We start from the raw sequence: 25145 nt of genomic DNA on the forward strand, positions 1-25145 counted from the left end.
GGGGATTATGATCCCAGCTAACCTTGGGGAATTGTTCTCCATTAATTACAAACCCCTCTTTATCAAAATTGGTTCACAAATAGGGTTCCTTAAGTTGCCATTCCTCTCGTGGTTTGGTAGGAAAAACTTATTGACTACGTATATACTTCCACAGATCATGTACCTGCTGACTGCCTTGCCCATTGGGGTCCCGAGAAGCTACTTTCGGAACTTTAAATCCTTGTTTACATCCTTCTTATGGCATCCTAAACGCCCCAGACTAGCCTATAGCCTTCTCTCACAGAAAAGAGAACAGGGAGGTATTTCGCTTCCTGACTTGGAACTGTATTTCTATGCTAATCATCTCTCACGATGGACGCAGTTAGCGGATGGGGGTAATAACATGTTGTCTGTAGTTATGGAAAGAACACTTATGGGGTCAGACACGTTTCAATTGCTCTGGCTGCGAGATGATCTGATATCTAAAAGGGGGGATTTGAGTCCTATCACTAAGGGGATGGTTCGTGTATGTCATACTGCAGGAGCTCTGAACATGACGGGGAAACTCCTCTCCCCACTGGCGCCACTGAGTGTTCTACCGTCCTTCCTGGGTAGAAAGTCTGATAGAACGGCAGACTTTTGGAGGAGGCTGAACAACGTCAAGATATCGGTTCTCTTGGACCCATTGGGTCCTCCAAGCCTTGCACAGCTATTTGAGGAACAGGGGTTGAGGCGTCCGAATGCATTACAAGTTGCGGATTATGTAGCTACAACAGATATGTTCAAGGCTGTCTCCAGGACGCCTCAGGCTGATCCGACATGGTTAGAAAATTACATCCTATTACCAACTACCCCTGCAAAGATTCTGTCCAAATTATATAGAGGTCTTCTAATGGGTAAGTCTGAACAGAAACCCCATTATTTGGGGGCTTGGGAGAGGGAATTGGGGAAATCCTTTTCCAAACTTGAATTGGAATATGTATTGAAACATGCTCACGGTTTCTCCAGATGTGTGCGTATACAGGAGAATTCTTACAAACTTGTCACGAGATGGTATCGGACGCCTGAATCCCTTGCCTCTATAGGTCTAGTGAATGTCAATACCTGTTGGAGATGTCATGAGGGGCCAGGTTCTTACCTACATATATGGTGAAGCTGTCCTAGAATAATTAGTTTCTGGAAGGGGATTGAGAGTGCTATCAACACTATCTGCTCTACGCAGATTAAGTTAACGGCAGAGTTAGTGTTCTTATGGCTGCCTCAGCCTGGCTTTACACCCTCCATATACAACTTGCCGACACAGATGATCTCGGCAGCTAAATTGCTCATTCCCACATTTTGGAGACAGACTAACCCACCTACAGAAGAACTATGGTCGGATAAAATGCAACATATCTGCCGCATGGAGGAGTTGGCAGCTTGGGTAACTCAAACCAGGGACCGTTTTCTAAAAGTGTGGAGCCCATGGCTGTCCCAGTGCATAGGCAAGACGGGTTCTACGTAATGTTTAGACAACTCTTCACATTTCTTTACATCTAATGTCCATCCCTTCCGTAAGTCATTTGCCGGGCCGATATGCTGAATCTTGGGGTAGCATGAAGTGAGTTTTCCTTTATACAGAATTGATTAAAGGTGCTGTAGTACTGGAATTGTTATTTAATTGTTATTCATTTGTTATTCATTGTTTAATGAATTGTATGTGCTGTCTCTCACAGTTATTAGATTATTAATATTCGTAAAGTGCAAGATTTAGTAGATTTCATGAGGGTAGTCTTGTTTGTCAGGATTCTATTGCCTTCGCGTCACCGACTGGTGATTTATTATTCTTTTGTCTTTACCCATATGCTAAACAATGTAAAGTTTGCAATCTTTGTTTATCTGCTTCTGGTCATGCACAATAATAATTGTTTGTTATGTAACTGTTTAATAAAAAGAGATTTTTCAAAAAAGAAAAACTCCAAACAGAACAACTACCAAGCAAAATCTGCACTCCAAATGCCAAATGGTGCTCCCTCCCTTCTGAACCCTACAGTGTGCCCAAACATCAGTTTACGTCCACATATATTAAATCGCCATACCCGGGAGAACCCGATTAATAGTTTATGAAGTATTTGACTTCAGTGGCACAAACTGGGCACAACATATTGTGCACTTAAATGGAATCAGTGGCCATTTTCACTTTGCACTATCTGCTACGCATTAATGCCTACTTGATATATGCCAAGAGGGGAGTAGTTTCCGAAACTGGGACACTTCTTGGGGGTTTGTTTTACTATTTGACCTCGGATCCCTGAAATTGTGGAACATTGCTGTGAAAATAACCAATAAAGAACTCCAATGTGCATGGTGCTCTTTCAATTCTGAGCCCTGTCATACTTCTAGGCAAATGATAAATGCCTTCAGCGGTGTGGTTTCCAAAATTGGCTCACTTCTCGGGGCTTTTATCACTGTACTCTGGTACCTCAGGGGCTTTGAAAATATTGTATGGCGCTCGAAAGCTATCCAGTAAAATGTGAGCTCCAAATGCCAAATAGCACTCCTTCCTTTCTGAGCCCTGCCATGTGCCCTACTGCCATACTCGGGAGATATTGCGTAACATATCTCGGGGTGTTTTTCTCCTATTACCCCTTGTGAAAAGGAAAAATTAGGAGCTAAATCTAGATATTTTTGGAAAAAATAAAAATTTAAATTTTCACTGCCTAATTCTAATCAACCTAGGAAACACCTGTGGGGTCAAAATGCTAACTACACCCCTAGATGAATGCCCTGAGGAGTGTAGTTTCAAAAATTGAGTCACTTCTCGGTGTTTTCTACTGTACTTGTACCTCAATGGTTCTGCAAATATGGCATGTCGCCTAAAAAACAATCCTGCAAAATCTGCAGGCAAAATAGTGCTCCTGCCCTTCTGAACCCTACCGTGTGTCCAAACAGCAGTTTTAAACCACATATGGGGTATTTCCATACTAGGGAGAGATTGCTTTACAAATGTGTGGGAGGTTTTTCTACTTCATGCCTTGTAAAAATGAAGAAATTCTACAATTTAGTGGAAAAAGTGTAGAGTTACATTTTCACGACCTAATTCCAATAAATTCTGCAAAAGACATGTGGGGTGCTCACTATATCCCTGGATAGATTTCTTGTGGGTGTAGTTTCCCAAATGGGGTTACTATAGTTAAATACACAAATGGGACCAGGTTTATCGGTTGCAGTCTTTTAGCTGGAACGGACCTTGGCGGTTACAGTTTCAAAGTGGTACAGGCGGTTTTTGAACTGTAAATGCGCACGGCGCAACTCATTTCATTTTCGTTACACAGACTCACGACACGTGAGACACTCTCCTTGACTGAGCTTCTGGCCACTCTCTATTCGACAAGTATCCACAGCCTCCGCCTGCCTTAGTTCAGGAGCTCTTTCCCTTAGGAGGAGGTCCGTAACCACATGCAGCAGACACAAGATCTCCCAATCAAAAGTCACTCGGATCAGCCGGTTTTGGTCAAGGTTACTGGTGCATACCGCCCAGCAGGATCTTAACAGCAATAAAAGCTTGCACAACTAACTCCTCTCCAAAATCCTTTCTGCTGTTTCGGTTCCGCCGCCAGTCCCATGCAGTATTTCGTCCTCACAGTTGACAGAATGCTCCACTGTACTCTCTCAATCAAGAACCATCACTCTCCACTGACGTGCTCTCTGCAGCCAACAACAACAATGAAGCATGGCACACACTAAATCACCTCCTTTTATAGAATTAGCTCTGCCTACTTACAAAGTCTGTGCAGCATTATCTCAGGTGTCCACATCAAGACAAGAGTCTACCAATATCTCTCACATGCCTACCATATTGCCAAATCATCACAGCTTTAACCCCTTCCCGACATTTGTCGTATGGATACGTTATGGAAAGCCAGTGCTTCCCGCAAATTGCCATATCCATATGACAAATGGATGGCACGGATTTAGAAGTTGAGTCAGTGCTATCATCCCTGGTTGTCAGCTGTATGTTACAGCTGACACCATGATATAATGGCGGGGACCGAAATGAGCTCTGATGTCAGCCGTTAACCCCTTAAATGCAGCAGTCAAAAGTGACAGCTGCATTTAAGGTGTTTGTAGCCAATTGCCTCCCCAGGTGGCGAAATTGCCAGGGGGCAGATGGCTGCAATGCCAACCGGAGGCCTAACACTGGCCTCCCGATCTGCCTAGTACGGAAGCCTCATAGGCCCCACCTGGAGGCGGGTCCTAAATGGCTTCCGGTACTGATGGGAAGAAAGAGCTGGCTCAGAAGCTGAGCCTGCGTCATCAGTCGTGGGTGTTAGCCTAATCGGCTTGCTGTCAGTGAACGACTGACTGTTTTAATACATTGCGCTACATAGGTAGTGCTATGTGTTAGAAGATAAATCAGAAATTAGACCTTCAAGTCCCATAGTGGGTCTAAAAATAAATGTAAAAAAAGTTACAAAAAAGTTGTAAAAAATAAAATAAAAGTTTCAAGTAATAAAATAAAACACAATAGCCTATTTTCCCTTATTAAGTCCTTTATTATTGAAAAAATATATAAACCATAAATATTTTGTATTGCCGCGTCCGTAACGGCCTGAACTATAAAAATATTATGTTATTTATTCTATGTGGTGAATGCCGTAAAAAATTAACATAAAGATCAATGGCAGAATTGCTTTTTTTTGGTCACTTTGCCTACCAAAAATTGGAATAAAAAGTGCTTAAAAAGTCGCATGTATGCAAAAATGATATAAAAACTATAAAAACTATAGCTCAGCTTGCAAAAAACAAGCCCTCATATAGCTCCATCAACGAAAATTTAAAACGTTATGGCTCTCAGAACATGGTGACAGAAAAAATATTTTTACTAAACTAACTTATTTTGCAAAAAGTTGTAAAACAGAAAAAAAGTGCTACAAATTTGGTATCGCCGGAATCGTACTGACCCGCACAATAAACGTAACATGTAATTTATAATGCATGGTGAACGCTGCATAAAAAAAAGGAGAAAACTCTGCCAGAATTGCTGTTTTTTGGTCACCTTGCCTCCCAAAAATAGGATAAAAAGTGACCAAAAAGTCTCATGTACCTCAAAATGGTAGCAGTAAAAATGACAGCTGGTCCCGCAACAAAACTGCCCTCATCCACTACGTCTACAATAAAAATAAAATAAAATTAGGGAACCAGGAATGGGAGGGCCCAAACATATCTTCTGGAAGCGAGGACACCTGCATTATACCAGAACACTTCCCAGCAAAACTCCCCAAACTGCAGAGGTGCAGAGTGTGTACCAAAATGGGGATAAGAAATGACACCATTTATGAGTGCGACACTGGCCTGTGCATAAAAGATTACTTGACAGCGTAACACACATCTATGGATTATTGTTTTTTTCTTTTTTACCCAATTATTATGCCCTGATGTACTCCGCACAACTTTCATGTACCCCCACGTTATAAACTGAAACACAAGTAATACTCCAAACAAAACTACTACCAAGAAAACTCCAAATGGGCGCTCCCTCCCTTCTGAGCCCTACAGTGTGCCCAAAAAGCAGTTTAATTACACAAATATACCCGAGAGAACCCTTTTAACAATTTTTGGGTTGTGTCTCTCCAGTGGCACAAGCTGGGCACAACATATTTGCCACTGAAATGGCATATCTAGGGAAAAATTGCAATTTTACTTTGCACCATTTGTAGCGCATTAATTTATAGAAAAGACCTGTGGGTAAAAATGCTCACTACTTTACTACTTTGTAAATCGCCAAATTAGGCCTCAATTTTGCATTGTACTCTTTCCGTCCTGAGCTCTGTCGAATGTCCAAGCAAAAGATTAGGGCCAGATGTAGGATATTTCTAAATCTGGGAATCACAGCATAATAGTTAGAGAGCTGTCTTTTCATGGTGGCACAAGCTGGGTACCACATATTGGCATAGCTATGGAAAAATTGCCATTTTCACTCTGCAACATTGAGTGTACACTAATTTCTGGAAAACACCTGCAGGGCTAACATGCTGACTACATCACTAGGTGAATAACTTGAGGGGTGTCATTTCCAAAATGAGGTCACTTCTTGTGGGTTTCCACTGTTTTGGTACCATTGAGGCTTTGCAAATGCGACATTGCGCCCCGAAACCAATCCAGCAAAATCTGCACTCCAAAAGCCAAATGGCGCTCCTTCACTTCTGACCCCTACCATGTACCCAAACAGTAGTTTATTACCACATATTAGGTATTGCCATATTCGGGAGAACTTGCTTTACAAATGTTGAGGTGTTTTTTCTCCATTTTTCGTTAAGAAAATAAAAATGTTGCGCTAAATCTAAGTCTTATTGGAAAAAAATGAAATTTTTATTTTCACTGCCCAATTCTAATAAAATCTATAAAAGTCATCTGGGGTCAAAATGCTCACTACACCCCTAGATAAATTCGTCAAGGGGTATAGTTTCCAAAGTTTTGGTCCCACAGAGGCTTTGGAAAAATAAAAATGCATATTATCTGCCCAAACAGCAGTTTATTACCACATATGGGGTATTTCCATACTCTGGAGAAGTTGTTTTACAAATCTTGGGGGCTTTTTCTTCTTTATTTCTTGTGGAAATTCGTTTTTTTTCAGCGAAAATGACATCTTATTGGAAAAAAATTTTGTTTTTTATTTTCACGTCCAAATTCAAACAAAATCTATGAAGCACCTTTGGGGTAAAAATGCTAGATGAATTTCTCAAGGCGTGTAGTTTCCCAAACGAAGTCACTTTTGGGAAGTTTCCATTGTACTGTTACCTTAAGGGGCTTTGCAAATGCGACATGGCACCAAGAAACCAATCCAGCAAAATCTGCACTCCAAAAGCCAAATGGCGCTTCTTCCCTTCTGAGCCCTGCCATGTGCCCAAACTGCAGTTTATGACGACATATGGGGTATTTCCATACTCTGGAGAAGTTGCTTTACAAATGTTGGTGGCTTTTTCTTCTTTATTCCTTGTGGAAATTGATTTTCTTTTTAGCTAAATAACATCTTATTGGAAAATAATATGCATTTTTTATTTTGACATACAAATTCTAATAAAATCTGTGGGGTCAAAATTAGAGATGAGCGAACTTATCAAAAGTTAGGTTCGGCTAGTTCGCCGAATTTCACAAAAAAGTTTGATTCGGACCGAACTAGTTCGGACCAAACCTGTCACTTCCGTGCGCCGAGCATGCTACTGTCCAGGGTGCTGATAGAGTTAATGGGCTGCACTAACTCTTTCAGCAACCTTGACAGTACATGCTCGGCGGGCGGAAAATAAAATTTTTATGTAATAAAAAAATAAAAATAATATGTTCGTACTTACTTTCCTCCTGTCCGGCCTCCAGCGATGACGTTTTATCCCTTTCGCCGCTGCACAGGCTGTAGTGGCGGTCACGCACGTCAGGATGACGCTTCATCCCATGTGACCGCCTCTGCAGCCAATCACAGGCTGCAGCGGCGACATGGATGAAACGTCATCGCTGGAGGCCGGACAGGAGGAAAGTAAGTATGAACGTATTTTTATTTTTTTGGCATGTATGTATGTATGTTGGCATGTATGTATGTTGTCATGTATGTATGTATGCAGTATGTATGTATGTTGTCATGTATGCATGTATGTATATATGTGCATGTATGTTGGCATGTATGTATATATGTGCATGTTTGTATGTATATTTGCATGTATATACAGTATATGTATATATATATGTTTGCATGTGTGTATGTTTGCATGTATGTATGTTTGCATTCATGTATGTTTGCATGTATGTATGTTGTCATGTATGTATGTATGTATGTATGTTGTCATGTATGTATGTATATATGTGCATGTATGTTTGCATATATGTTGGCGTGTATGTATATATTTGTATGTTTGGATGTATGTTTGCATGTATGTATGTTTGCATGAATGTATGTTTGCATGTATGTATGTATGTTTGTATGTATGTATGTATGTATGTTGTCATGTATGTATGTATGTATTTATGTTGTCATGTATGTATGTATGTATGTATATATGTGCATGTATGTTTGCATGTATGTATATATGTGCATGTTTGTATGTATATTTGCATGTATATATATGTATGTATGTATGTTTGCATGTGTGTATGTTTGCATGTATGTAGGTTTGCATGTATGTATGTATGTTTGCATTTATGTATGTTGTCATGTATGCATGCATGTATATATGTGCATGTATGTTTGCATGTATGTTGGCATGTATGTATATATGTGCATGTGTGTATGTATATTTGCATGTATATATTTGCATGTATGTATGTATGTTTGCATGTATGTATGTTTGCATGAATGTATGTTTGTATGTATGTTTTCATGTATGTATGTATGTATGTATGTTGTCATGTATGTATGTATGTATGTTGTCATGTATGTATGTATATATGTGCATGTATGTTGGCATGTATGTATATATGTGCATGTGTGTATGTATATTTGCATGTATATATTTGCATGTAAGTATGTATGTTTGCATGTGTGTATGTTTGCATGTATGTATGTTTGTATGTATGTTTGCATGTATGTATGCATGTATGTATGTATGTTTGCATGTATGTATGTTTGCATGTATGTATGTTTTCATGTATGTATGTATGTATGTATGTTGTCATGTATGTATGTATGTATGTATGTATGTATATATGTGCATGTATGTATGTATGTTTGCATATTTTTATTTTTGCATGTATGTTTGCATGTATGTTTATATATATATGTGCATGTATGTAATTATGTTTGCATGTATTTATATTTGCATGTATATTTGTGCATGCTTGTATGTATGCATGTATGTATCTTTGTATGTTTGTTTGTATGTATGTATGTTTTCATGTGTGTGTGTATGCATGTATGTATGTATGATAGTTTGCATGTATGTATGTATATATGTGTGTATGTTTGCATGTATGTATATTTGCATGTATATATGTGCATGCTTGTATGTATGTATGTATGTTTGTATATATGTATGTATGTATGTATGTATGTATGTTTGCATGTATGTTTGTTTGTATATATGTCTGTATGGCCATGTATGATACTGTCTGCTGGCGCCCTGTATCTAAGTCAACTTCGCGGCAGGCTTCTATACATGGTATAACCGTCAGTATCACACATAAGGGTATGTTCACACGGCCTATTTACGGACGTAATTCGGGCGTTTTTGCCCCGAATTACGTCCGAAAATAGCGCCTCAATAGCGCTGACAAACATCTGCCCATTGAAAGCAATGGGCAGACGTTTGTCTGTTCACACGAGGCGCAGTTTACGCGCCACTGTCAAAAGACGGCACGTAAATAGACGCCCGCGCCAAAGAAGTGACCTGTCACTTCTTTGGCCATAATTGGAGCCGTTATTCATTGACTCCAGTGAATAGCAGCGCTAATTACGCCCGTAATGAACGCGGCGTTCAAGCGCCTGCACATGCCGTTACGGCTGAAATTACGGGGATGTTTTCAGGCTGAAACATCCCCGTAATTTCAGCCGTAACGGACGCCCTCGTGTGAACATACCCTTAAACTGAATCTAAGCCTTACAGGTTTGGTGTTTGGACTACGTCGTTTTCGAAGATTACTTAGATGACGTTTTTTTTTTCTACAATAAAATGGTTAATGAGGGTTGTGTTGGGGGTGCTTTATTTCAATAAAATATTTTATCTATATCTTTGTCTTTTTCTTTTCAAATTTTATTACTACCACTTTAGTAATGGCCGCTGTCTGAGTGACAACATCAATTACTAAGGCGAGGCTTAGTGTTAGCCGGTGCAGAGGCTAACACTAACCACCATTATTACCCCAGTACCCACCACCACCAGGGGTGCCGGGAAGAGCCAGGTACGATCCAGTACCCGACCATCTGTTGTGATGGTCGGGCTCTGGGGCGGCCGCAGGCTGGTATTATGAGGCTGGGAAGGGCCAAAAACAGTGGACCTTCCCACCCTTGTAATGCTAGGCTGCTGCTGCTGTGTTGTATCTGGCTGGTTATAAAAGTGGGGGGGACCCCACGTCATTTTTTTAAATTATTTTTTCTTATTTTTTTTTATTTTTTTAAAGACATGGGGTTCCACCCAATTTATCATAACCAGCCACATACAACACAGTGTTATTAGCCTGGGAATGGACAAAACCAGTGGCCCTTCCCACCCATGTAATGCCAGACTGCTGCGGCCTTGTATATGGCTGTTTATTAAAAATGTGGGGGACCCGTCTATTGTTAAATTTGCTAAATAAAAAAAAAAAACGACGTGGGGGTCCCCCCCATTTTTATAACCAGCCCGATACAACACAGCAGCAGCAGCCTAGCATTACAAGGGTGGGAAGGTCCACTGTTTTTGGCCCTTCCCAGCCTCATAATACCAGCCTACGCCCGCCCCAGTACCCGACCATCACAACAGATGGTCGGGTACTGGATCGTACCAAGCTCTTCCCGGCACCCCTGGTGGTGGTGGGTACCGGGGTAATAATAAGTGGTTAGTGCTAGCCTCTGCACCGGCTAACACTAAGTACCGCCTTAATAATGGACGCTGTCAATCAGCCAACTGCCATTATCTAGGCACTAATAAAGTTTAAAAAAAACACAAAGAAAATTCTTTTTTATTGAAATAAGAAATCCCCAACAAAACCCTCGTTAACCATTTTATTAAAATTTGAAAAAACGTAGATCTACGCAGTAGTCCAACGAATCGAAGATGTAGTCCAATCGGTACATCAAAATCTGCAACAACATAAAAAAACAGTTATCAATGTGAACAATACCAATACTTCTACTCACCTACACACATATATACACACACACACACAAACAAACAACCATACACAAACACACACATATATACACAAACACAACAAGATATACACACACACACACACACACACATAAACAGACAAACACACACACACACATATACACGAACTCACACATATACAAACAAAAACACACATATCCAAACACACACATATACACAAACACACTCATATACACAAACACACACACACATATACACAAACACATATACACAGTTATACACAAACACAACAAGATATACACAAACACACACACATATACACACACATATACACGAACTAACACATATACACAAACACATATACAAACAAAAACACACATACCCAAACACACACATATACACAAACACACACATATACACAAATACACACATATACACAAACACATATACACAAACACACCCATATATACACAAACACACACACATAAACACACACCCATATACACACATATACACAAACACACACATATACAAAAACACACACACACAAACATCTACACACAAACATATACACAAATACACCCATATATACACACACATATACACAAACATATACACAAACACATATACACAAACACACCCATATATACACAAACACACATAAAAACACACACACATATACACAAACACACATATAAAAACAAAAACAGACAAAGACACATACCCAAACACACATATATACACAAACACACACATACACAAACACACACACTGTTTCTTTTAAATGCTGCTGGGGAACCCGCACGATCCACTATATAAGGCTGCGCTATAGTGCAGCATTTAAAAGAAACAGGATCCTGACCTGTCCATAGAGTTTAAGGGCGGGTTCACACATGGCGGAATTTCACTTAAATTCCGCTGCGGACACTCCGCAGCGTTAATCCGCAGCGGAGCCGTTTCTCCATTGACTTTCACTTTAATTTAGCAGTGTTCGTTTACACGATGCGTACAATTCCGCTGCGGAGCATAGGCTGCGGAGCGGAATTTGGTGTCCGCAGCATGCTCTGTCTGTTGCGGAGCAGTGGCGGACTGGTTGCGGACTCATGGCGGAATTTCTCCATTGACTTCAATGGAGAGTCAAAATTCCGCAATGAAGTCCGCAGATCTTATGTGTGCTGCGGAGCGTATTGTTTTTACTACCATGACATTTCTTCATTCTGGCTGGACCTATGTATTTCTAGGTCTACAGCCAGACTGAGGAAGTCAATGGGGCTCCCGTAATGACGGGAGCGTTGCTAGGAGACGTCTGTAAATAGTCACTGTCCAGGGTGCTGAAAGAGTTACGCGATCGGCAGTAACTGTTTCTGCACCCGGGACAGTGACTACCGATCTCAATATACATGTATCTGTAAAAAAAAATATAAGTTCATACTTACCGAGAACTCCCTGCGTCTGTCTCCAGTCCGGCCTCCCAGGATGACGTTTCAGTGTAAGTGACGGCTGCAGCCAATCACAGGCCAAGCACAGGCTGCAGCGGTCACATGGACTGGCGCGTCATCCAGGGAGGTCGGGCTGGATGCCGAAAGATGGACGCGTCACCAAGACAACGGGCGGTAAGTATGAATTTCTTTGACTTTCACTAGGGAAAGTGCTGTCCCTTCTCTCTATCCTGCACTGAATAGGGAGAAGAGAAGCACTTTTCCTGCAGTCCGCAGCGGCCAGTCCGCATCAATTTTCTGCACATTTTGTGCAGATCCGCTGCAGAATCTGCAACGCAGATTCTGTGCGGCATTGATGCGGACAGTTGCGGAGGAATTCCGCCATGTGTGGTCATGCCCTAAGGCAGCACAGAGTATTTCAGGAGATGAGCGTGCAGATTCAGTGCTGCTGTGAACTCTGCTCTTACCATTACGTAGCTCTCAGTCTGTTACCTCTCCTCCACTCCTGTCCTCAAGAACACCTTCACATGATTGGCAAGTCACCACGTAATGGTAAGAGCAGAGTTCACAGCAGCACAGAGTATTTCAGGAGATGAGCGTGCGGATCTTGTGCGGGGTGGTGACTTGCAAATCATGTGAAGGTGTTTTTGAGGACAGGAGTGGAGGAGAGGTAACAGACTGAGCTACGTAATGGTAAGAGCAGAGTTCACAGCAGCACAGAGTATTTCATTAGAGGAGCGTGCAGATTCTGTGCTGCTGTGAACTCTGCTCTTACCATTACGTAGCTCAGTCTGTTACCTCTCATCCACTCCTGTCCTCAAGAACACCTTCACATGATTGGCAAGTCACCACCCCGCACAAGATCCAGACGCTCATCTCCTGAAATACTCTGTGCTGCTGTGAACTCTGCTCTTACCGTTACGTGGTGACTTGCCAATCATGAAGGTGTTATTAAGGACAGTAGTGGAGGAGAGGTAACAGACTGAGAGCTATGTAATGGTAAGAGCAGAGTTCATAGCAGCACTGAATCTGCACGCTCATCTCCTGAAATACTCTGTGCTGACTTAAACTCTGTGGACAGGTCAGGATCCTGTTTCTTTTAAATGCTGCACTGTAGTGCAGCCTTATATAGTTGATCGAGCGGGTTCCCTAGCAGCATTTAAAAGAAACAGGATCCTGACCTGTCCACAAAGTTTAAGGCAGCACAGAGTATTTCAGGAGATGAGCACGGCCGGCCACGGGCAGCAATTCGTTTTTCCGAGCCGTGCTCCCATTATGCACACGACCGTAAAAACACCCATTATTGCGGGTCGTAATTACGACCTGCAATAACGGGCTCATAGACTTCTGTTACCCACGGGTACCTTCCCGTTTTCTCACGGGAAGGTGCCCATTCCGTTAAAAAAAATAGAACATGTTCTATTTTACGGGCCGTGCTGCTATAATTATAATGACAGCAGGGTTCGCAAAAGCGGCCGGCTGCCCGTGGCCGGCCGTGCCCGGCCGTGCTCGTAATTACGAGTCGTAATTACGAGCACGGCCTGTAAAATGAAAAAATAGAACATGTTCTATCTTTTTAACGGCACGGGCACCTTCCCGTGAGAAAACGGGAAGGTACCCGTGGCTAACAGAAGTCTATGGACCCGCTATTTCGGGTCGTAATTACGACCCGTAATAACGGGTGTTTTTACGGTCGTGTGCATGAGGCCCCGTAATGACGGGTGGCTACATGTGTGCACCCGTCATTACGGCAGCGTTGCTAGGCAACGTCAGTAAATAGTCACTGTCCAATGTGCTGAAAGAGTTAACTGATCGGCAGTAACTGTTTCAGCACCCTGGACAGTGACTACCGATCAAAATATAGAGTAACCTGTAAAAAAAAAGACGTTCATACTTACCGGGAACTCCCTGCTTCCTCCAGTCCGGTCTCCTGGCCGTTGCCTTGGTGACGCGTCCCTCTCGACATCCGGCACGACATTCCTTGATGACGATGCAGCCCATGTGAGCGCTGCAGCCAATCACAGGCTGCCGCGTCAGAAAAGAAGGTCGGACTGGAGGAAGAAGAGGGACTCGTCCCCAAGACAACGACCAGGTACGTATGAAATGCTTTTTATTTTATTTTTAATCAGCAGCCTCTTTTCTCTATCAGTGATTGATAGAGACAAGTGGCTGCCGATTTGTATAATATTTTTGACCGGGTTCGGTCAAAACGGGTTCGGCCGAACCCGGTGAAGTTCGGATTCGCTGCGAACCAAACTTTTCCGGAAGTTCGGACCGAAACCGGGTTCGGTTGTCCCGGTTCGCTCATCTCTAGTCAAAATGCTCACTATATGCCAAGATGAATTCCTTGTTAGGTTTAGGTTCCAAAATGGGGACTTTTTTGGGGTGTTTCCTTTGTTTTGGCATCACACCTCTTCAAACCTGACATGGTGCCTAAAATATAATCTAATAATAAGAAGGCCCCAAGATCCTCTAGGCACTACATTGCTTCTCAAGCCTGTGCTTCAGTAAATTAGCACACTAAAAACTGCAGAATCTGGGCAATAAATATTAAGTTGTGTTTATCTCGTAACACCTTCCGTGTTACAGAGAAAAAAAGATTAAAAATTAATTTCTGCAAAAAAAACTGAAATTTGTAAATTTCACCCCTACGTTGCTCTAATTCTTGTGAAAGGTCTGTAGAGTTAAGAAAATCTCTAAATGCTGTTTTGAATACTTTGAGGGGTACTGTTTTTAAAATGGAGTGCTTTATGGGGGGTTGTATTGTATGGGCCCCTCAAAGCCACTTCAGAACTGAACTGGTCCCTGTAAAAACAGCCTTTTGAAATTTGTGTGATAATGTCTGCTAAGTTCTAAGCCTTGTAACGTCCTAGAAAAATAAAAGGATGTTCAAAAAATTATGCCAATCTAAAATAGAGATATGGGAAATGTTAATTAGTAACTATTTTGTGTGGTATAACCATATGTATTACAAACAGATACATAGAAATTTGTAAAAATGCTAATTTTTCGCAAAATTTTTGTGTTTTTCAAAAATAAATACTGAATGTATCTACCAAGTTTTACCAGTAACAAAGTACAATGTGTCACGAGAGAAGAATCTTACAATCGCTTGGATAGGTAAAAGCATACAAACATTTGCTAAAATAGACATGTTTGGAGGATTGACATGTCCTCATTAAATCCAGTGACTCATAGGTGACGTCTTCGCTGATTGTAGACGTTCTCTTTCCTTTTCTTCCCCTTCCAGCCAAGATTGTTATGACGACTTGCCATAATAAATACAGAGTCTGCTGCCCAGACTATTTTGGCCGATTGCTTCTGCAGCAATTCCCAGCATTTTAAGTAACAAGAATAAACTCAGACCCCAGACCAAACACCAAAATTAATTCATACCCCAGACCAGACCCCTATATAAATTCAGAATTTAAACAGGACTCCTATATAAATTAAGATTCCAAACCTTACCGCTTTTATAATCCAATTCCTAACAAGACCCCTTAATTTTAATGGGACAGGGGTGCAATACTGTGCACAGCCACTAAAAATTTAACAGCACGTGCTAATACGAACGAGAAGGTAAACCATGAAAACAATGAAGAGGCTGCAGCTCTCATACAAGGGTTGCAGACCCTTCAAATAGCTGATCGGCGAGGGTGACAAGAGACGAACCCACCCCGCTCTAATATTGACAGCCTATCCTAAGTACAGGCCATCAGTTTTAAAAACCCAGATAACCCCTTTGAATAATACAATTCCTGCTTTCTGCAGCTGTCACTGTGTACGGTTTGCTGTATATAAATTTATATAACTTCCACTTAGTGCAATGCAACATGCAGTAAATCCATATACAGAAAGCTGCCCTAGTTGTACTTGCAGGCACCCAGAATTTTATTATTTCAATAAAGCTGTGTAAAGGGAAGCAGGGAATAAACTCTCTATCAGAAAAACGAAGCTTGGCTTAAAAAGATAATTGGTGCATTTCTGGGATCACATATAACACCGCTAACTTGAGAAATATAGAAACATTTATGCCCGATAAACATTATTATGACAAATTATTCACTTAATTAATGACTAATAAAAGAAACTCATTGAACCTTCTACATGCTGTGGATTTCTCAGGTATTAATGGGTTTCATACATACTGTAGTTATATGAGGTTCACTGGCAACCATTGGATGATGAGGACATGAGACATTTGTAAATTACTTAAGCATTTCTTGATGTCGCTCCCTGTCTTTACAGTTTACCTAATGGGCCAGCAATGGTTTTAGGAGTGACCCGGATTAAGGAACCAGGCAGGAATTCTTTGGTCCTCTTGACTTCAAATGCTGCAGAGAATGTGGTATCCTTAAAATTATCATGCAGCCATTTTTCATGAATAAATCTGGGTGTTGGTCTTCTACCCCCTCTTGGGAGGCCTATGATCTATATACTATTCCAACTTAGTTGGTTCCTGAAGTTATTCGCCTTCTGGTGCCACAGATCTACTTTTTAGAACAGGAGAGCAACTGGCAGAGATTATGTGCAGTTATCTGTGAGCTATTTATGCTGAATACGTTCACATCAGGTCTGACCGTCTCCTCTCAGGATGAATAGATCAATTCTTACCACCTCTTTATTCCCTCGAGAGCTGAGCACAGGAGATGCAGCATGTAGGATGTTCTTACTGGTGCAGAGCCCCAGCACCTTATGAGGGTCTTCAGGTTTTCAGTCATATTTATTACAAAGATTATGTATTTTAATATAATATTGTTTCCTCAATGTCACACAGACAGAAATTATTATCTATCAGATGTTCAGCAGCTGCAGATCCGTCCAGATTGTAATAACTAGACACACACTAAACCAACTGTGAGAGAAGAACATTACAAGTTCCATGCACCAAGACTGAACCATATCTCTGACTTTTACAATTTATTATGGGTTTTAATTCTATCCCTGATCTCCTGTCTTGGCAGTACTGGGTAAGAGTCTGTCCACGGAAACATTATGAATATAGAAACTACATTCAAAATATAAATAACAATCAAACATTAAAAATATTGTTAAAGCCATACTGAAATATGCAAATGATGTGTGTGGTCATAAAAGCAGCTCACGCCGGGTATATCTATTGTGATGTCACTACTATTAATGATGGTAAATCTATACTTGAAATATGCAAATTATGGGTGAGGTCATAAAAGCATCTATTGTGATGTCATAGAGCTTGGGTATATGCAATGATGCTGGTCACAGAGCTGTCACTCAGTTGGATGTGACCGGTAAGTTCTCTATCATTTCTCTATCTGTACCTGACTCTGATCGATCCATTATATTAGGAAAATTGAATCCATGCCTTCAAGATATGGTTTAATAGTGGTTGTAATATCTTTTTTTGTTTCATTATACAATTGAATTGCTTAAATATCATAGAAAGAACACAGGCTGTAAGAAATGGCAGCCTACATTCAGCCGATAATAGATTTGCAGGGTAACAACACATAATTTTGGTTCCCTGCAGCCCTGAGAACTTATTTTGTCTCTCGATTGTAAAGGAGAAATTACAGTATGGTCATATTAGGGGACTGTTATGTAGTAAGTCCTTATATTAGTGTAAATTCCCTAAAAATAATTCTATAAATTAACACATTAACACAATGTAATAACATTCAGAATTTTGATCAAGTAATATAAAAAAAATATGTAAAAGCCATTGAAAATGCCATATTAAGATCTGTAAGTTATAACGAGTGTAGTTAGGTAATCCACCTACACTATATGGCCAATAGTATTTGGACACCTCTTCTAATTATTGAGCCAAGAATCAGCTGGATGGGTGTAAAACACGTCGCCGTTGAATTTTGGAGCATGGGAAACATGTTCTGTTGAGTAATAAATAACGGTTCACTATCTGGCCATCTAATGGACGAATTTGCGTTTTGTGCCTGCCCGGAGAATGCTACCTACTGGACTGTATAGTGCCTATTATAAAATTGAGTGAAGTTTGTATAATGGTCTGGATTGTTTGTAAGGGGTTGGATTAAATCCCCATTTTTCCAGTAGGGGTTAATAAGACTATTTAAACAATTGTATGCTTCCAACTTTGTGGTAATAGTTTGGGTAAGACCCTTTCCTGTCCTAGTATGACTGTGCCCCTGTGCACAAAGAGGGTCCCTAAAGACATGGTTTGACAAGTTCGATGTGGAGGAACTTGCGTATCTGCACAGTCCCAACAAAACCTTTGGAGTGAATTGGAAAGGCAATTGCGAGCCAGAACTTTTTGCCCAACATCAGTGTCTCAACCATTGGTGTCCACATACTTTTGGCCATATACTGTAGTGTACCGAGTATATATCTATTGTGATGTCACCGAGCTTAGGTATAAAGTATAGTGCTGGCCAGAGGGCTGTCATTTATCAGGTGGATGTGACCGGTACGGTAAGTACTTTATCATTGCTACGTCTCTAGAACAGTCTCATCTATCAGTCTCTTTATGAATATTGGATTCTTACATGTAATTCTAGTGTTTGTCGTGTTATTTTGTTTTTTATTTGGCATACTTATACACTAGGAAATTGCTTAAATAGCAATATTGTGGCCTGTCACATCTGCTCCATAGACAGAATGCAGATTGCAGACAGAAATTGGTGTCTGTATTCTGCTGGTAGATTCATAAAGCAACCACAAAGCAAAGAATGTGAATCTCTGGGAAATTATTATCACACCCTCCAGTTTATAACACCAGTAATTCTCCAAAAAATGGGGAGAGAACCTCCAGCTCACCTGGCACACTCCAGTGTGTTGTGGGTAGCGCTCGGATCCTCGTGTCGGCACACGGCAGGCTAGCAGGAAGGGAGAAAAAGGATCCAGCGCTAGGTAGAATTAAAATGGATTGTCTGTTCCAAGTTTAATGAATTGGGTTAAAAGGAAGTCCAGTTGTATGTAGTCCTGGGTGTGTAGAAAAGTAGAGGTATAGTGTCCTCGGGGCCTACGCGTTTCGGACGACTGCCGCGTCCTTAAACTTGGCTGCTACCAGTAATTCTCATAATAAATGTTTATAAGGGAATTCATATTTATGAAGTTTAGGTTTTCTGTCTGTAGACTATACTATTTATATATCAGGTCAATCCTGAATATTAGCTGGTATGGCTATGCAACCAACCTACATCAGGTGCTGCTATTGTGATGTCTTGAGATGAGTCTAGATAGTCGTGTATCTTACTGCGTCTATGGTAGTATTGGTTTTATTACAAGATTTAAACTATTTGATGTTTGAATCATGTACATAAATAAATGATTATAAGGAGTATTGCTTTTTTTTTATTTTTTTTAGTAATAAAATATTAGTAAGTCCAGGAATAAACAGCCTAATAGCATTTGTCAGACTAAATTTGAGAAGGATAGTGCTAATCCCCTGGAAACGTGTCCTTATTAACAATTGAAATTAATAATTATGTATATAATCATAATAATAATAATAATAATAATAACAATAAAAAAGATAACAATAAAAAGTATTTATTACTAACTCCAATTACTTAGGTTCTAAATTCTGGTTATCAATTAATATGAAAAAAAAATTCAACCCTTTAAAATGCCATATGGTCAATTTAACAACCAATACATTGTTTCAGCTTCCAAACCTAATACAATGTTATCAACAGGGGCTCCCAGGTCATGTGATCCTCTGACACTTATGAGTGACAATATTCTGTTATAGGTATACCCTATTTAATAACTAATTTTTCCAGCTAGTTTCATCACAAGTAACGACTCCCTTATAGTTTTCTGGTCTTTCTAGGTCTTGCTGTTGGATTGACACTGTGTTACTTACTGTGTTGCTTATACGGTTAGCGATTTGTCCTATTTTCGGAGAACTAGAGGCGATTAGTCAAATTCTATCTTGACTGTCTCCTGGTTTTCTACCAAGGACATTGGTGCAGTTTTGCACCCGGGCATTAAACAACCATGCCCTTTTGGAAAAAATCTAAGAAATATCATGTCTCCCAAATTCCTGATAAAGGAAATCTGATGGGAGACATACCAACTATGGAGGAGCCTAACATCTCGCTCCAGAAGTTTTCTGTCATCAAAGATATGGCAGATGAAAAATCCAGCGATCTTAGTCACAGCAAATATTGTGACATTACGTCAAAGAACACCAAGAAGAGCGCATTCAGCCTGCTGACCCGCCTGCGCTCCAAAAATATCCGTAAAAGGTATGTAATTAATAATTCTCATACATTGCTCAGATATCCAGAGCTGTGGTATAACAGTCACTAGATCTTTAATTCTCCCCATATCTTCACAGAAACTTTGGCAGCAGCGCTGTGATCGGCGCTAGAGAACTGGATCGCTATTTCCCAGATAGACGGTTGAGACTATATGTTGCCACCTGGAATATGGAGGGAAAGGTGAGAAGTAATGTACAATATTTATTGTGACCCATCAGTATGCCCGAGCTCAAGTTGGATGAAATGGGCCAGTAACCATGTCTCTTTAGTTTGTAGTTGAATATTACATAGACAGGTCATATTCTACCCTATGTCAGTTGAGTTAGCGCTCTTTGTATACAATATTAATGTTTGTATATTTTGAACAGGATTACCCGCAAAATGTGGAGGATCTGCTGTTACCATCAGATGATACGAAAGACATTTATGTTATTGGCGTTCAGGAAGGATGTCCAAACAGGTAAGTCTTCTCAGGTTGTCTTACACCAGCCTATGACTGCAGATGGACAGCAGGGCGGCTGATACAAATTCTCTCTCAATGCTCTACTTATTGTATTATCACTCCTTAATTTTCAAAATTCAACACCAGAGGTTATTATATGGAGTGTTGATACAGATGAGTTGAGTATCTTAATCTTGTGTCATTTATTAATATGTAAATCTGAAATTGTGTCTTCTTGTAGACAGGAATGGGAGATAAAATTACAGGAGACCCTTGGACCACACTATGTATTATATCACTCCTCCGGGCTCGGAGTCCTGTATCTCACCATCTTTGTTCGACGGGAACTAATCTGGTTCTGCTCAGGTAAGATTCACATTCCTACGTCTACATAAGAAGTCTTGAATGTAGTCATTAGCTGGAACATCTTATTTAGTTATTAGAATTAGATGCCTAAGAGCTTGGCTCTCAGATTCTTGACTTCTGAGTATTGGAGATCTAAAAGTTCACACCACAGTTACAAAGCATGAAATTATGTTCTAGTAATATTTCCATAGTTTAATTGGAAATAATTTCTATTCCATTGTTGCATGTAGTACTCTTAACCACTGACCCGTCTTTTTGTGTTTCATTTCTTATACAGAGGTAGAGCACACCCATGTAACAACCAGGCTATTCCACCATGTGAAAACTAAAGGAGCCTTGGGTGTTGCCTTCACCGTCTTTGGAACATCTTTCCTTTTTATTAATTCACATCTGAGATGTAAGTATTTACAATATTAATATATGACCATGTACAGTTTTACTTTGCATAAAATTGCTGCTATTTGATAATTAACTGAAATATATGGGATGATATGAAGAGATCTGTACTAATAATGTTTTGGTAAAAATAAAAGGTTTGTTCCTGTTTGATCAAACTTTTTCTAATCTATCAATCTCATTCTATGTTGTGAGTGGCCAGTAATACAGATACACGTAGGTACAATTAGTGCAGGAGGGGGTGGCGGCGGCTGGTTTCAGTTGCGCCGCCTCCCCCTCAGAGAGGCAGCAGGGCGGACGGTGCGGCCGTATAATCCCTCACACCCACCCCTCCTCTCCATTAGCGGCGGTGGCGCGCTGCAATGTGTTTTTTTGAAAATAATATGTGATTCGGACCGCCCATATGATCATCCGCCACTGCTAATATGTATTATTTTGTTGGCAGTTGGGGCAGTCAGCAAGAGGATCCAGGACTATAAAACCATCACTGAGGGTCTCCGTCTGCCTCAAATTATTCCGGAAAGAATCAACTCCAATGCCTGTGAGTATTACTTATGTGGTTGAACCTATGGATCCTTTTATCTCTCTATTTGTCTCCGTTGAGTCTAATGCAGTCATGTGCTATAATTTTTTTATTTTTTTTTTATTCTACAGTGGACGTCACCAGCCGCTTTGATCGGGTGTTTTGGTTTGGAGACCTCAATTTTCAGCTTAAAGAGGACAGAAAAAATGTGGAATCCCTTCTGCAGAAGATCGAAGGAAAAGATATGTCCAGTCTCCTCAAACATGACCATCTGAATGAAGCCAAGAACAATGGTATATTTACTAGTAGACAGATCTCTATATCACTCCTCAACATTCATTAAAGGGGTTCTCCACCTTCTGACAACTGATGACCTATCCACCGGATAGGTCATCAGTATATCATCGGTGCGGGTCCGACACCTGGACGCTGCACCGTTAAGCTGCTCCAGTGGCCTGCGGGCACCGGATGTTATGGCACACAATGCTATGTACGGAGCCGGAAGCAGTTGGCTCCTTACATAGCATAGCTGCCATGATGCATAACTGCAGGTCTGCCTCCTATTCACTTGAATAGGAGCAGAGTTGCAGTACTGCAGCTCGGCTGCAATTCCGTGGCCGGCGCCAACTGCATCCGGCATGTACGTCCGGTGCTCAAAGGCACCGGACCAGCTGATTAGTGCAGGGTCCGGGTGTCGGACCACCACAGATCATGTACTGATGACCTATCTGGTGAGTATGTCATCAGTTGTCAGAAGTTGGAAAACCCCTTTAATACCACAACCACTTCCACAGATTAATACAAATCACTGACATGATGGTTGATATGTTCCCCAAATTCTTATATAGTGCTAAAATTATCAATTGCTCCTTTTTTTTTTTTAATACTGACAACTTTTTTTTCTTTCAACTTAAGGGTCCATATTTCTAGGGTTCAAGGAGCACACCATTGATTTCCCTCCTACATATAAGTTTGACATTGGCACAGACACCTATGATACATCAGCAAAGCAGAGAATTCCATCATATACTGTAAGATATCTTATTTCCAGGTCTACAGAGCTTTAGAGACAATAGAATCCATGGGCCAGAGCACCCATTATATAATGAATCCCCTCCCCCAATGTAATGAATTGTTATTATTATAGCTGGAAGAGTAATTTCTTATGAACAAAGCTTTCAGTTAATTTTACTTTTATGTAGTGAGTTTGTCATCACAGTTTCCCAGTGTAATATGTCGTTGCCCAGCATGGGTCAAGGATACTTATTTAATGAAATCTGTGTGACCAAGTCAAACCTAAAATGCAATAAAGTCTCAATATTCTGCAATATAAATAAAGTAGGCCCAACATTTAGGTCTGTGTTGTTTTGCAGTTTAATAATATATTATAATATGATTTCACTAATGATATTTGTTATTTTCATGACCTCTACAGGACAGGGTGTTGTTTAAAAGCCAATGTGAGGGAGATGTGCGAGTCCTGAGATACGACTCTTGCCCTGTTTTGAAGACCTCAGACCACCGACCTGTTTTTGGCATCTTTGAAGTAAAGATCAGGCCTGGTTCAGATGAGTAAGTCATGTTTTCCTCCATGTTGTTGGTATGATACTTTCAGTAGCCGTCATTACTACATGGTCCTTATAGCCAGAGCTCACACTTTGGGGCAGGTGGCTGTACACCTTGGTGACAGTACTGGAGGATTATAGGATGTGAAACTAAGCAAAGTATGGTTACCTGCTAACATTATCATATGTCTTACATAAATATATTTCTCATTCCAGCATCCCCTTGGCTGGTGGACGCTTTGATCGTAAAATCTATGTAACGGGCATTAGGAGGAAAGGACAAAAAAAATAGCTGCATCTGTTCATGTCCTTACAGGTAAGAGCTTTGTAGTTGTCTATTATGTTTTCGGTGAAAATGTTCTTCCATCTCTTAGGTTTTCCTCTGTATCTGTAATTTATTTTATCAACTAATTTAACTAAAGTGTAAATAAGTGTTTTCAATCTTAAAATTCCAACTCCTTGTATTCAGACACGTTTTCATTTCTGAATGAAGGTTGTGGGCTTTGAGGAACAACTTCCCCAACTGTAAGCATGTATGTAGTATAGTACAATGAGTTTCCTAAAGGAACCTGTCATCTGAATGGATGGAACAACTGGATTTTATGATGCATTAGCTTCTAAGCAAAAATGATGGATACAAGGAATATTGTTATTGATGGAAGACATTACTTGGCATCTTGCAGGACATTCTATCAATGCTGATAGAAAGGTAAGTTCCTCTGGATGTGTCCCCTCTCTATATTTATCAAGCAGCCTGAATGATCAATATTTAATAGGGTTGTGTGCTTCTCCCCCCAGAACAAGTCAGCAGATATCAACAGAACATCAACACCAATAACAACCAAGGGCAGAATCCGCCATCTTACAAGAATTCCAATGGCGAGACTTAACATTTCTACAACATCTGTCACAGAAGAGACATCAATGTGGTCACCAGGGCATCAATATCACCCAGAAGACCAGGTTCAGAACAGGACAATATGTCATCTCTTCTTGTGTCTGTGGAATCCAGATTTTCCACCCCTTACTGATACTACAGTATATACTGTGACATATTCCGTAGTTTTTGTTGAATCTTGTATTACCATCATCTTTACCATTATATATTTTGATCCACAAAAACCTTAAATAAATCTTTAACATCAATCCATAAGTGTGACTGGTAATTGTTATGTGCGCGGCTGTAACTTAACACAGTGTATACATTTCACCTAACCGACCCTTCACAGCGCTATTTGTGTGACATCGCGTTTAATCCAGTGGTAGGTGACAAGACATTGTATCATATGTACACAATACAGAGTGTATGGAACGTGCCGCCATATGTACTGGAGTGACAGGAGATGTAAAACATTGATATATTTGATAGTTGCTTAACCCCTTAAGGACGCAGCCTAGTTTGGGCCTTAGGGCTCAGAGCCCATTTTTCAAATCTCAT

General features: G+C 40.5%; 1 protein-coding gene and 1 long non-coding RNA gene across 2 annotated transcripts; both read left to right on the top strand.

Moving 5' to 3' along the window:
• The first annotated feature begins 532 nt into the window (after nucleotides 1-532).
• LOC142741860 (uncharacterized) lies at nucleotides 533-21252 on the top strand. Its single transcript, XM_075851188.1, has 5 exons — nucleotides 533-875; nucleotides 20205-20400; nucleotides 20493-20595; nucleotides 20784-20875; nucleotides 21099-21252. The coding sequence occupies exons 1-5, from the start codon at nucleotides 533-535 to the stop codon at nucleotides 21250-21252; spliced, it is 888 nt and encodes a 295-aa protein (XP_075707303.1).
• Nucleotides 21253-22329: 1077 nt separating this feature from the next.
• LOC142741309 (uncharacterized) lies at nucleotides 22330-23672 on the top strand. Its single transcript, XR_012881086.1, has 3 exons — nucleotides 22330-22435; nucleotides 23058-23173; nucleotides 23578-23672. It is a non-coding gene; the product is annotated as an uncharacterized LOC142741309 (long non-coding RNA).
• The last annotated feature ends 1473 nt before the right edge of the window (nucleotides 23673-25145 follow it).

This window comes from Rhinoderma darwinii, chromosome 2 (assembly GCF_050947455.1).
Source record: "Rhinoderma darwinii isolate aRhiDar2 chromosome 2, aRhiDar2.hap1, whole genome shotgun sequence".
NCBI lineage: Eukaryota > Metazoa > Chordata > Amphibia > Anura > Rhinodermatidae > Rhinoderma > Rhinoderma darwinii.

Coding starts and splice junctions, on each gene's coding strand:
- LOC142741860 (XM_075851188.1), top strand. CDS start 533: ATGACGGGGAAACTCCTCTCCCCACTGGCGCCACTGAGTGTTCTACCG. Junction 20,401..20,492: donor TCCAAAAATATCCGTAAAAG/GTATGTAATTAA, acceptor ATATCTTCACAG/AAACTTTGGCAGCAGCGCTG. Junction 20,596..20,783: donor CCTGGAATATGGAGGGAAAG/GTGAGAAGTAAT, acceptor TATTTTGAACAG/GATTACCCGCAAAATGTGGA.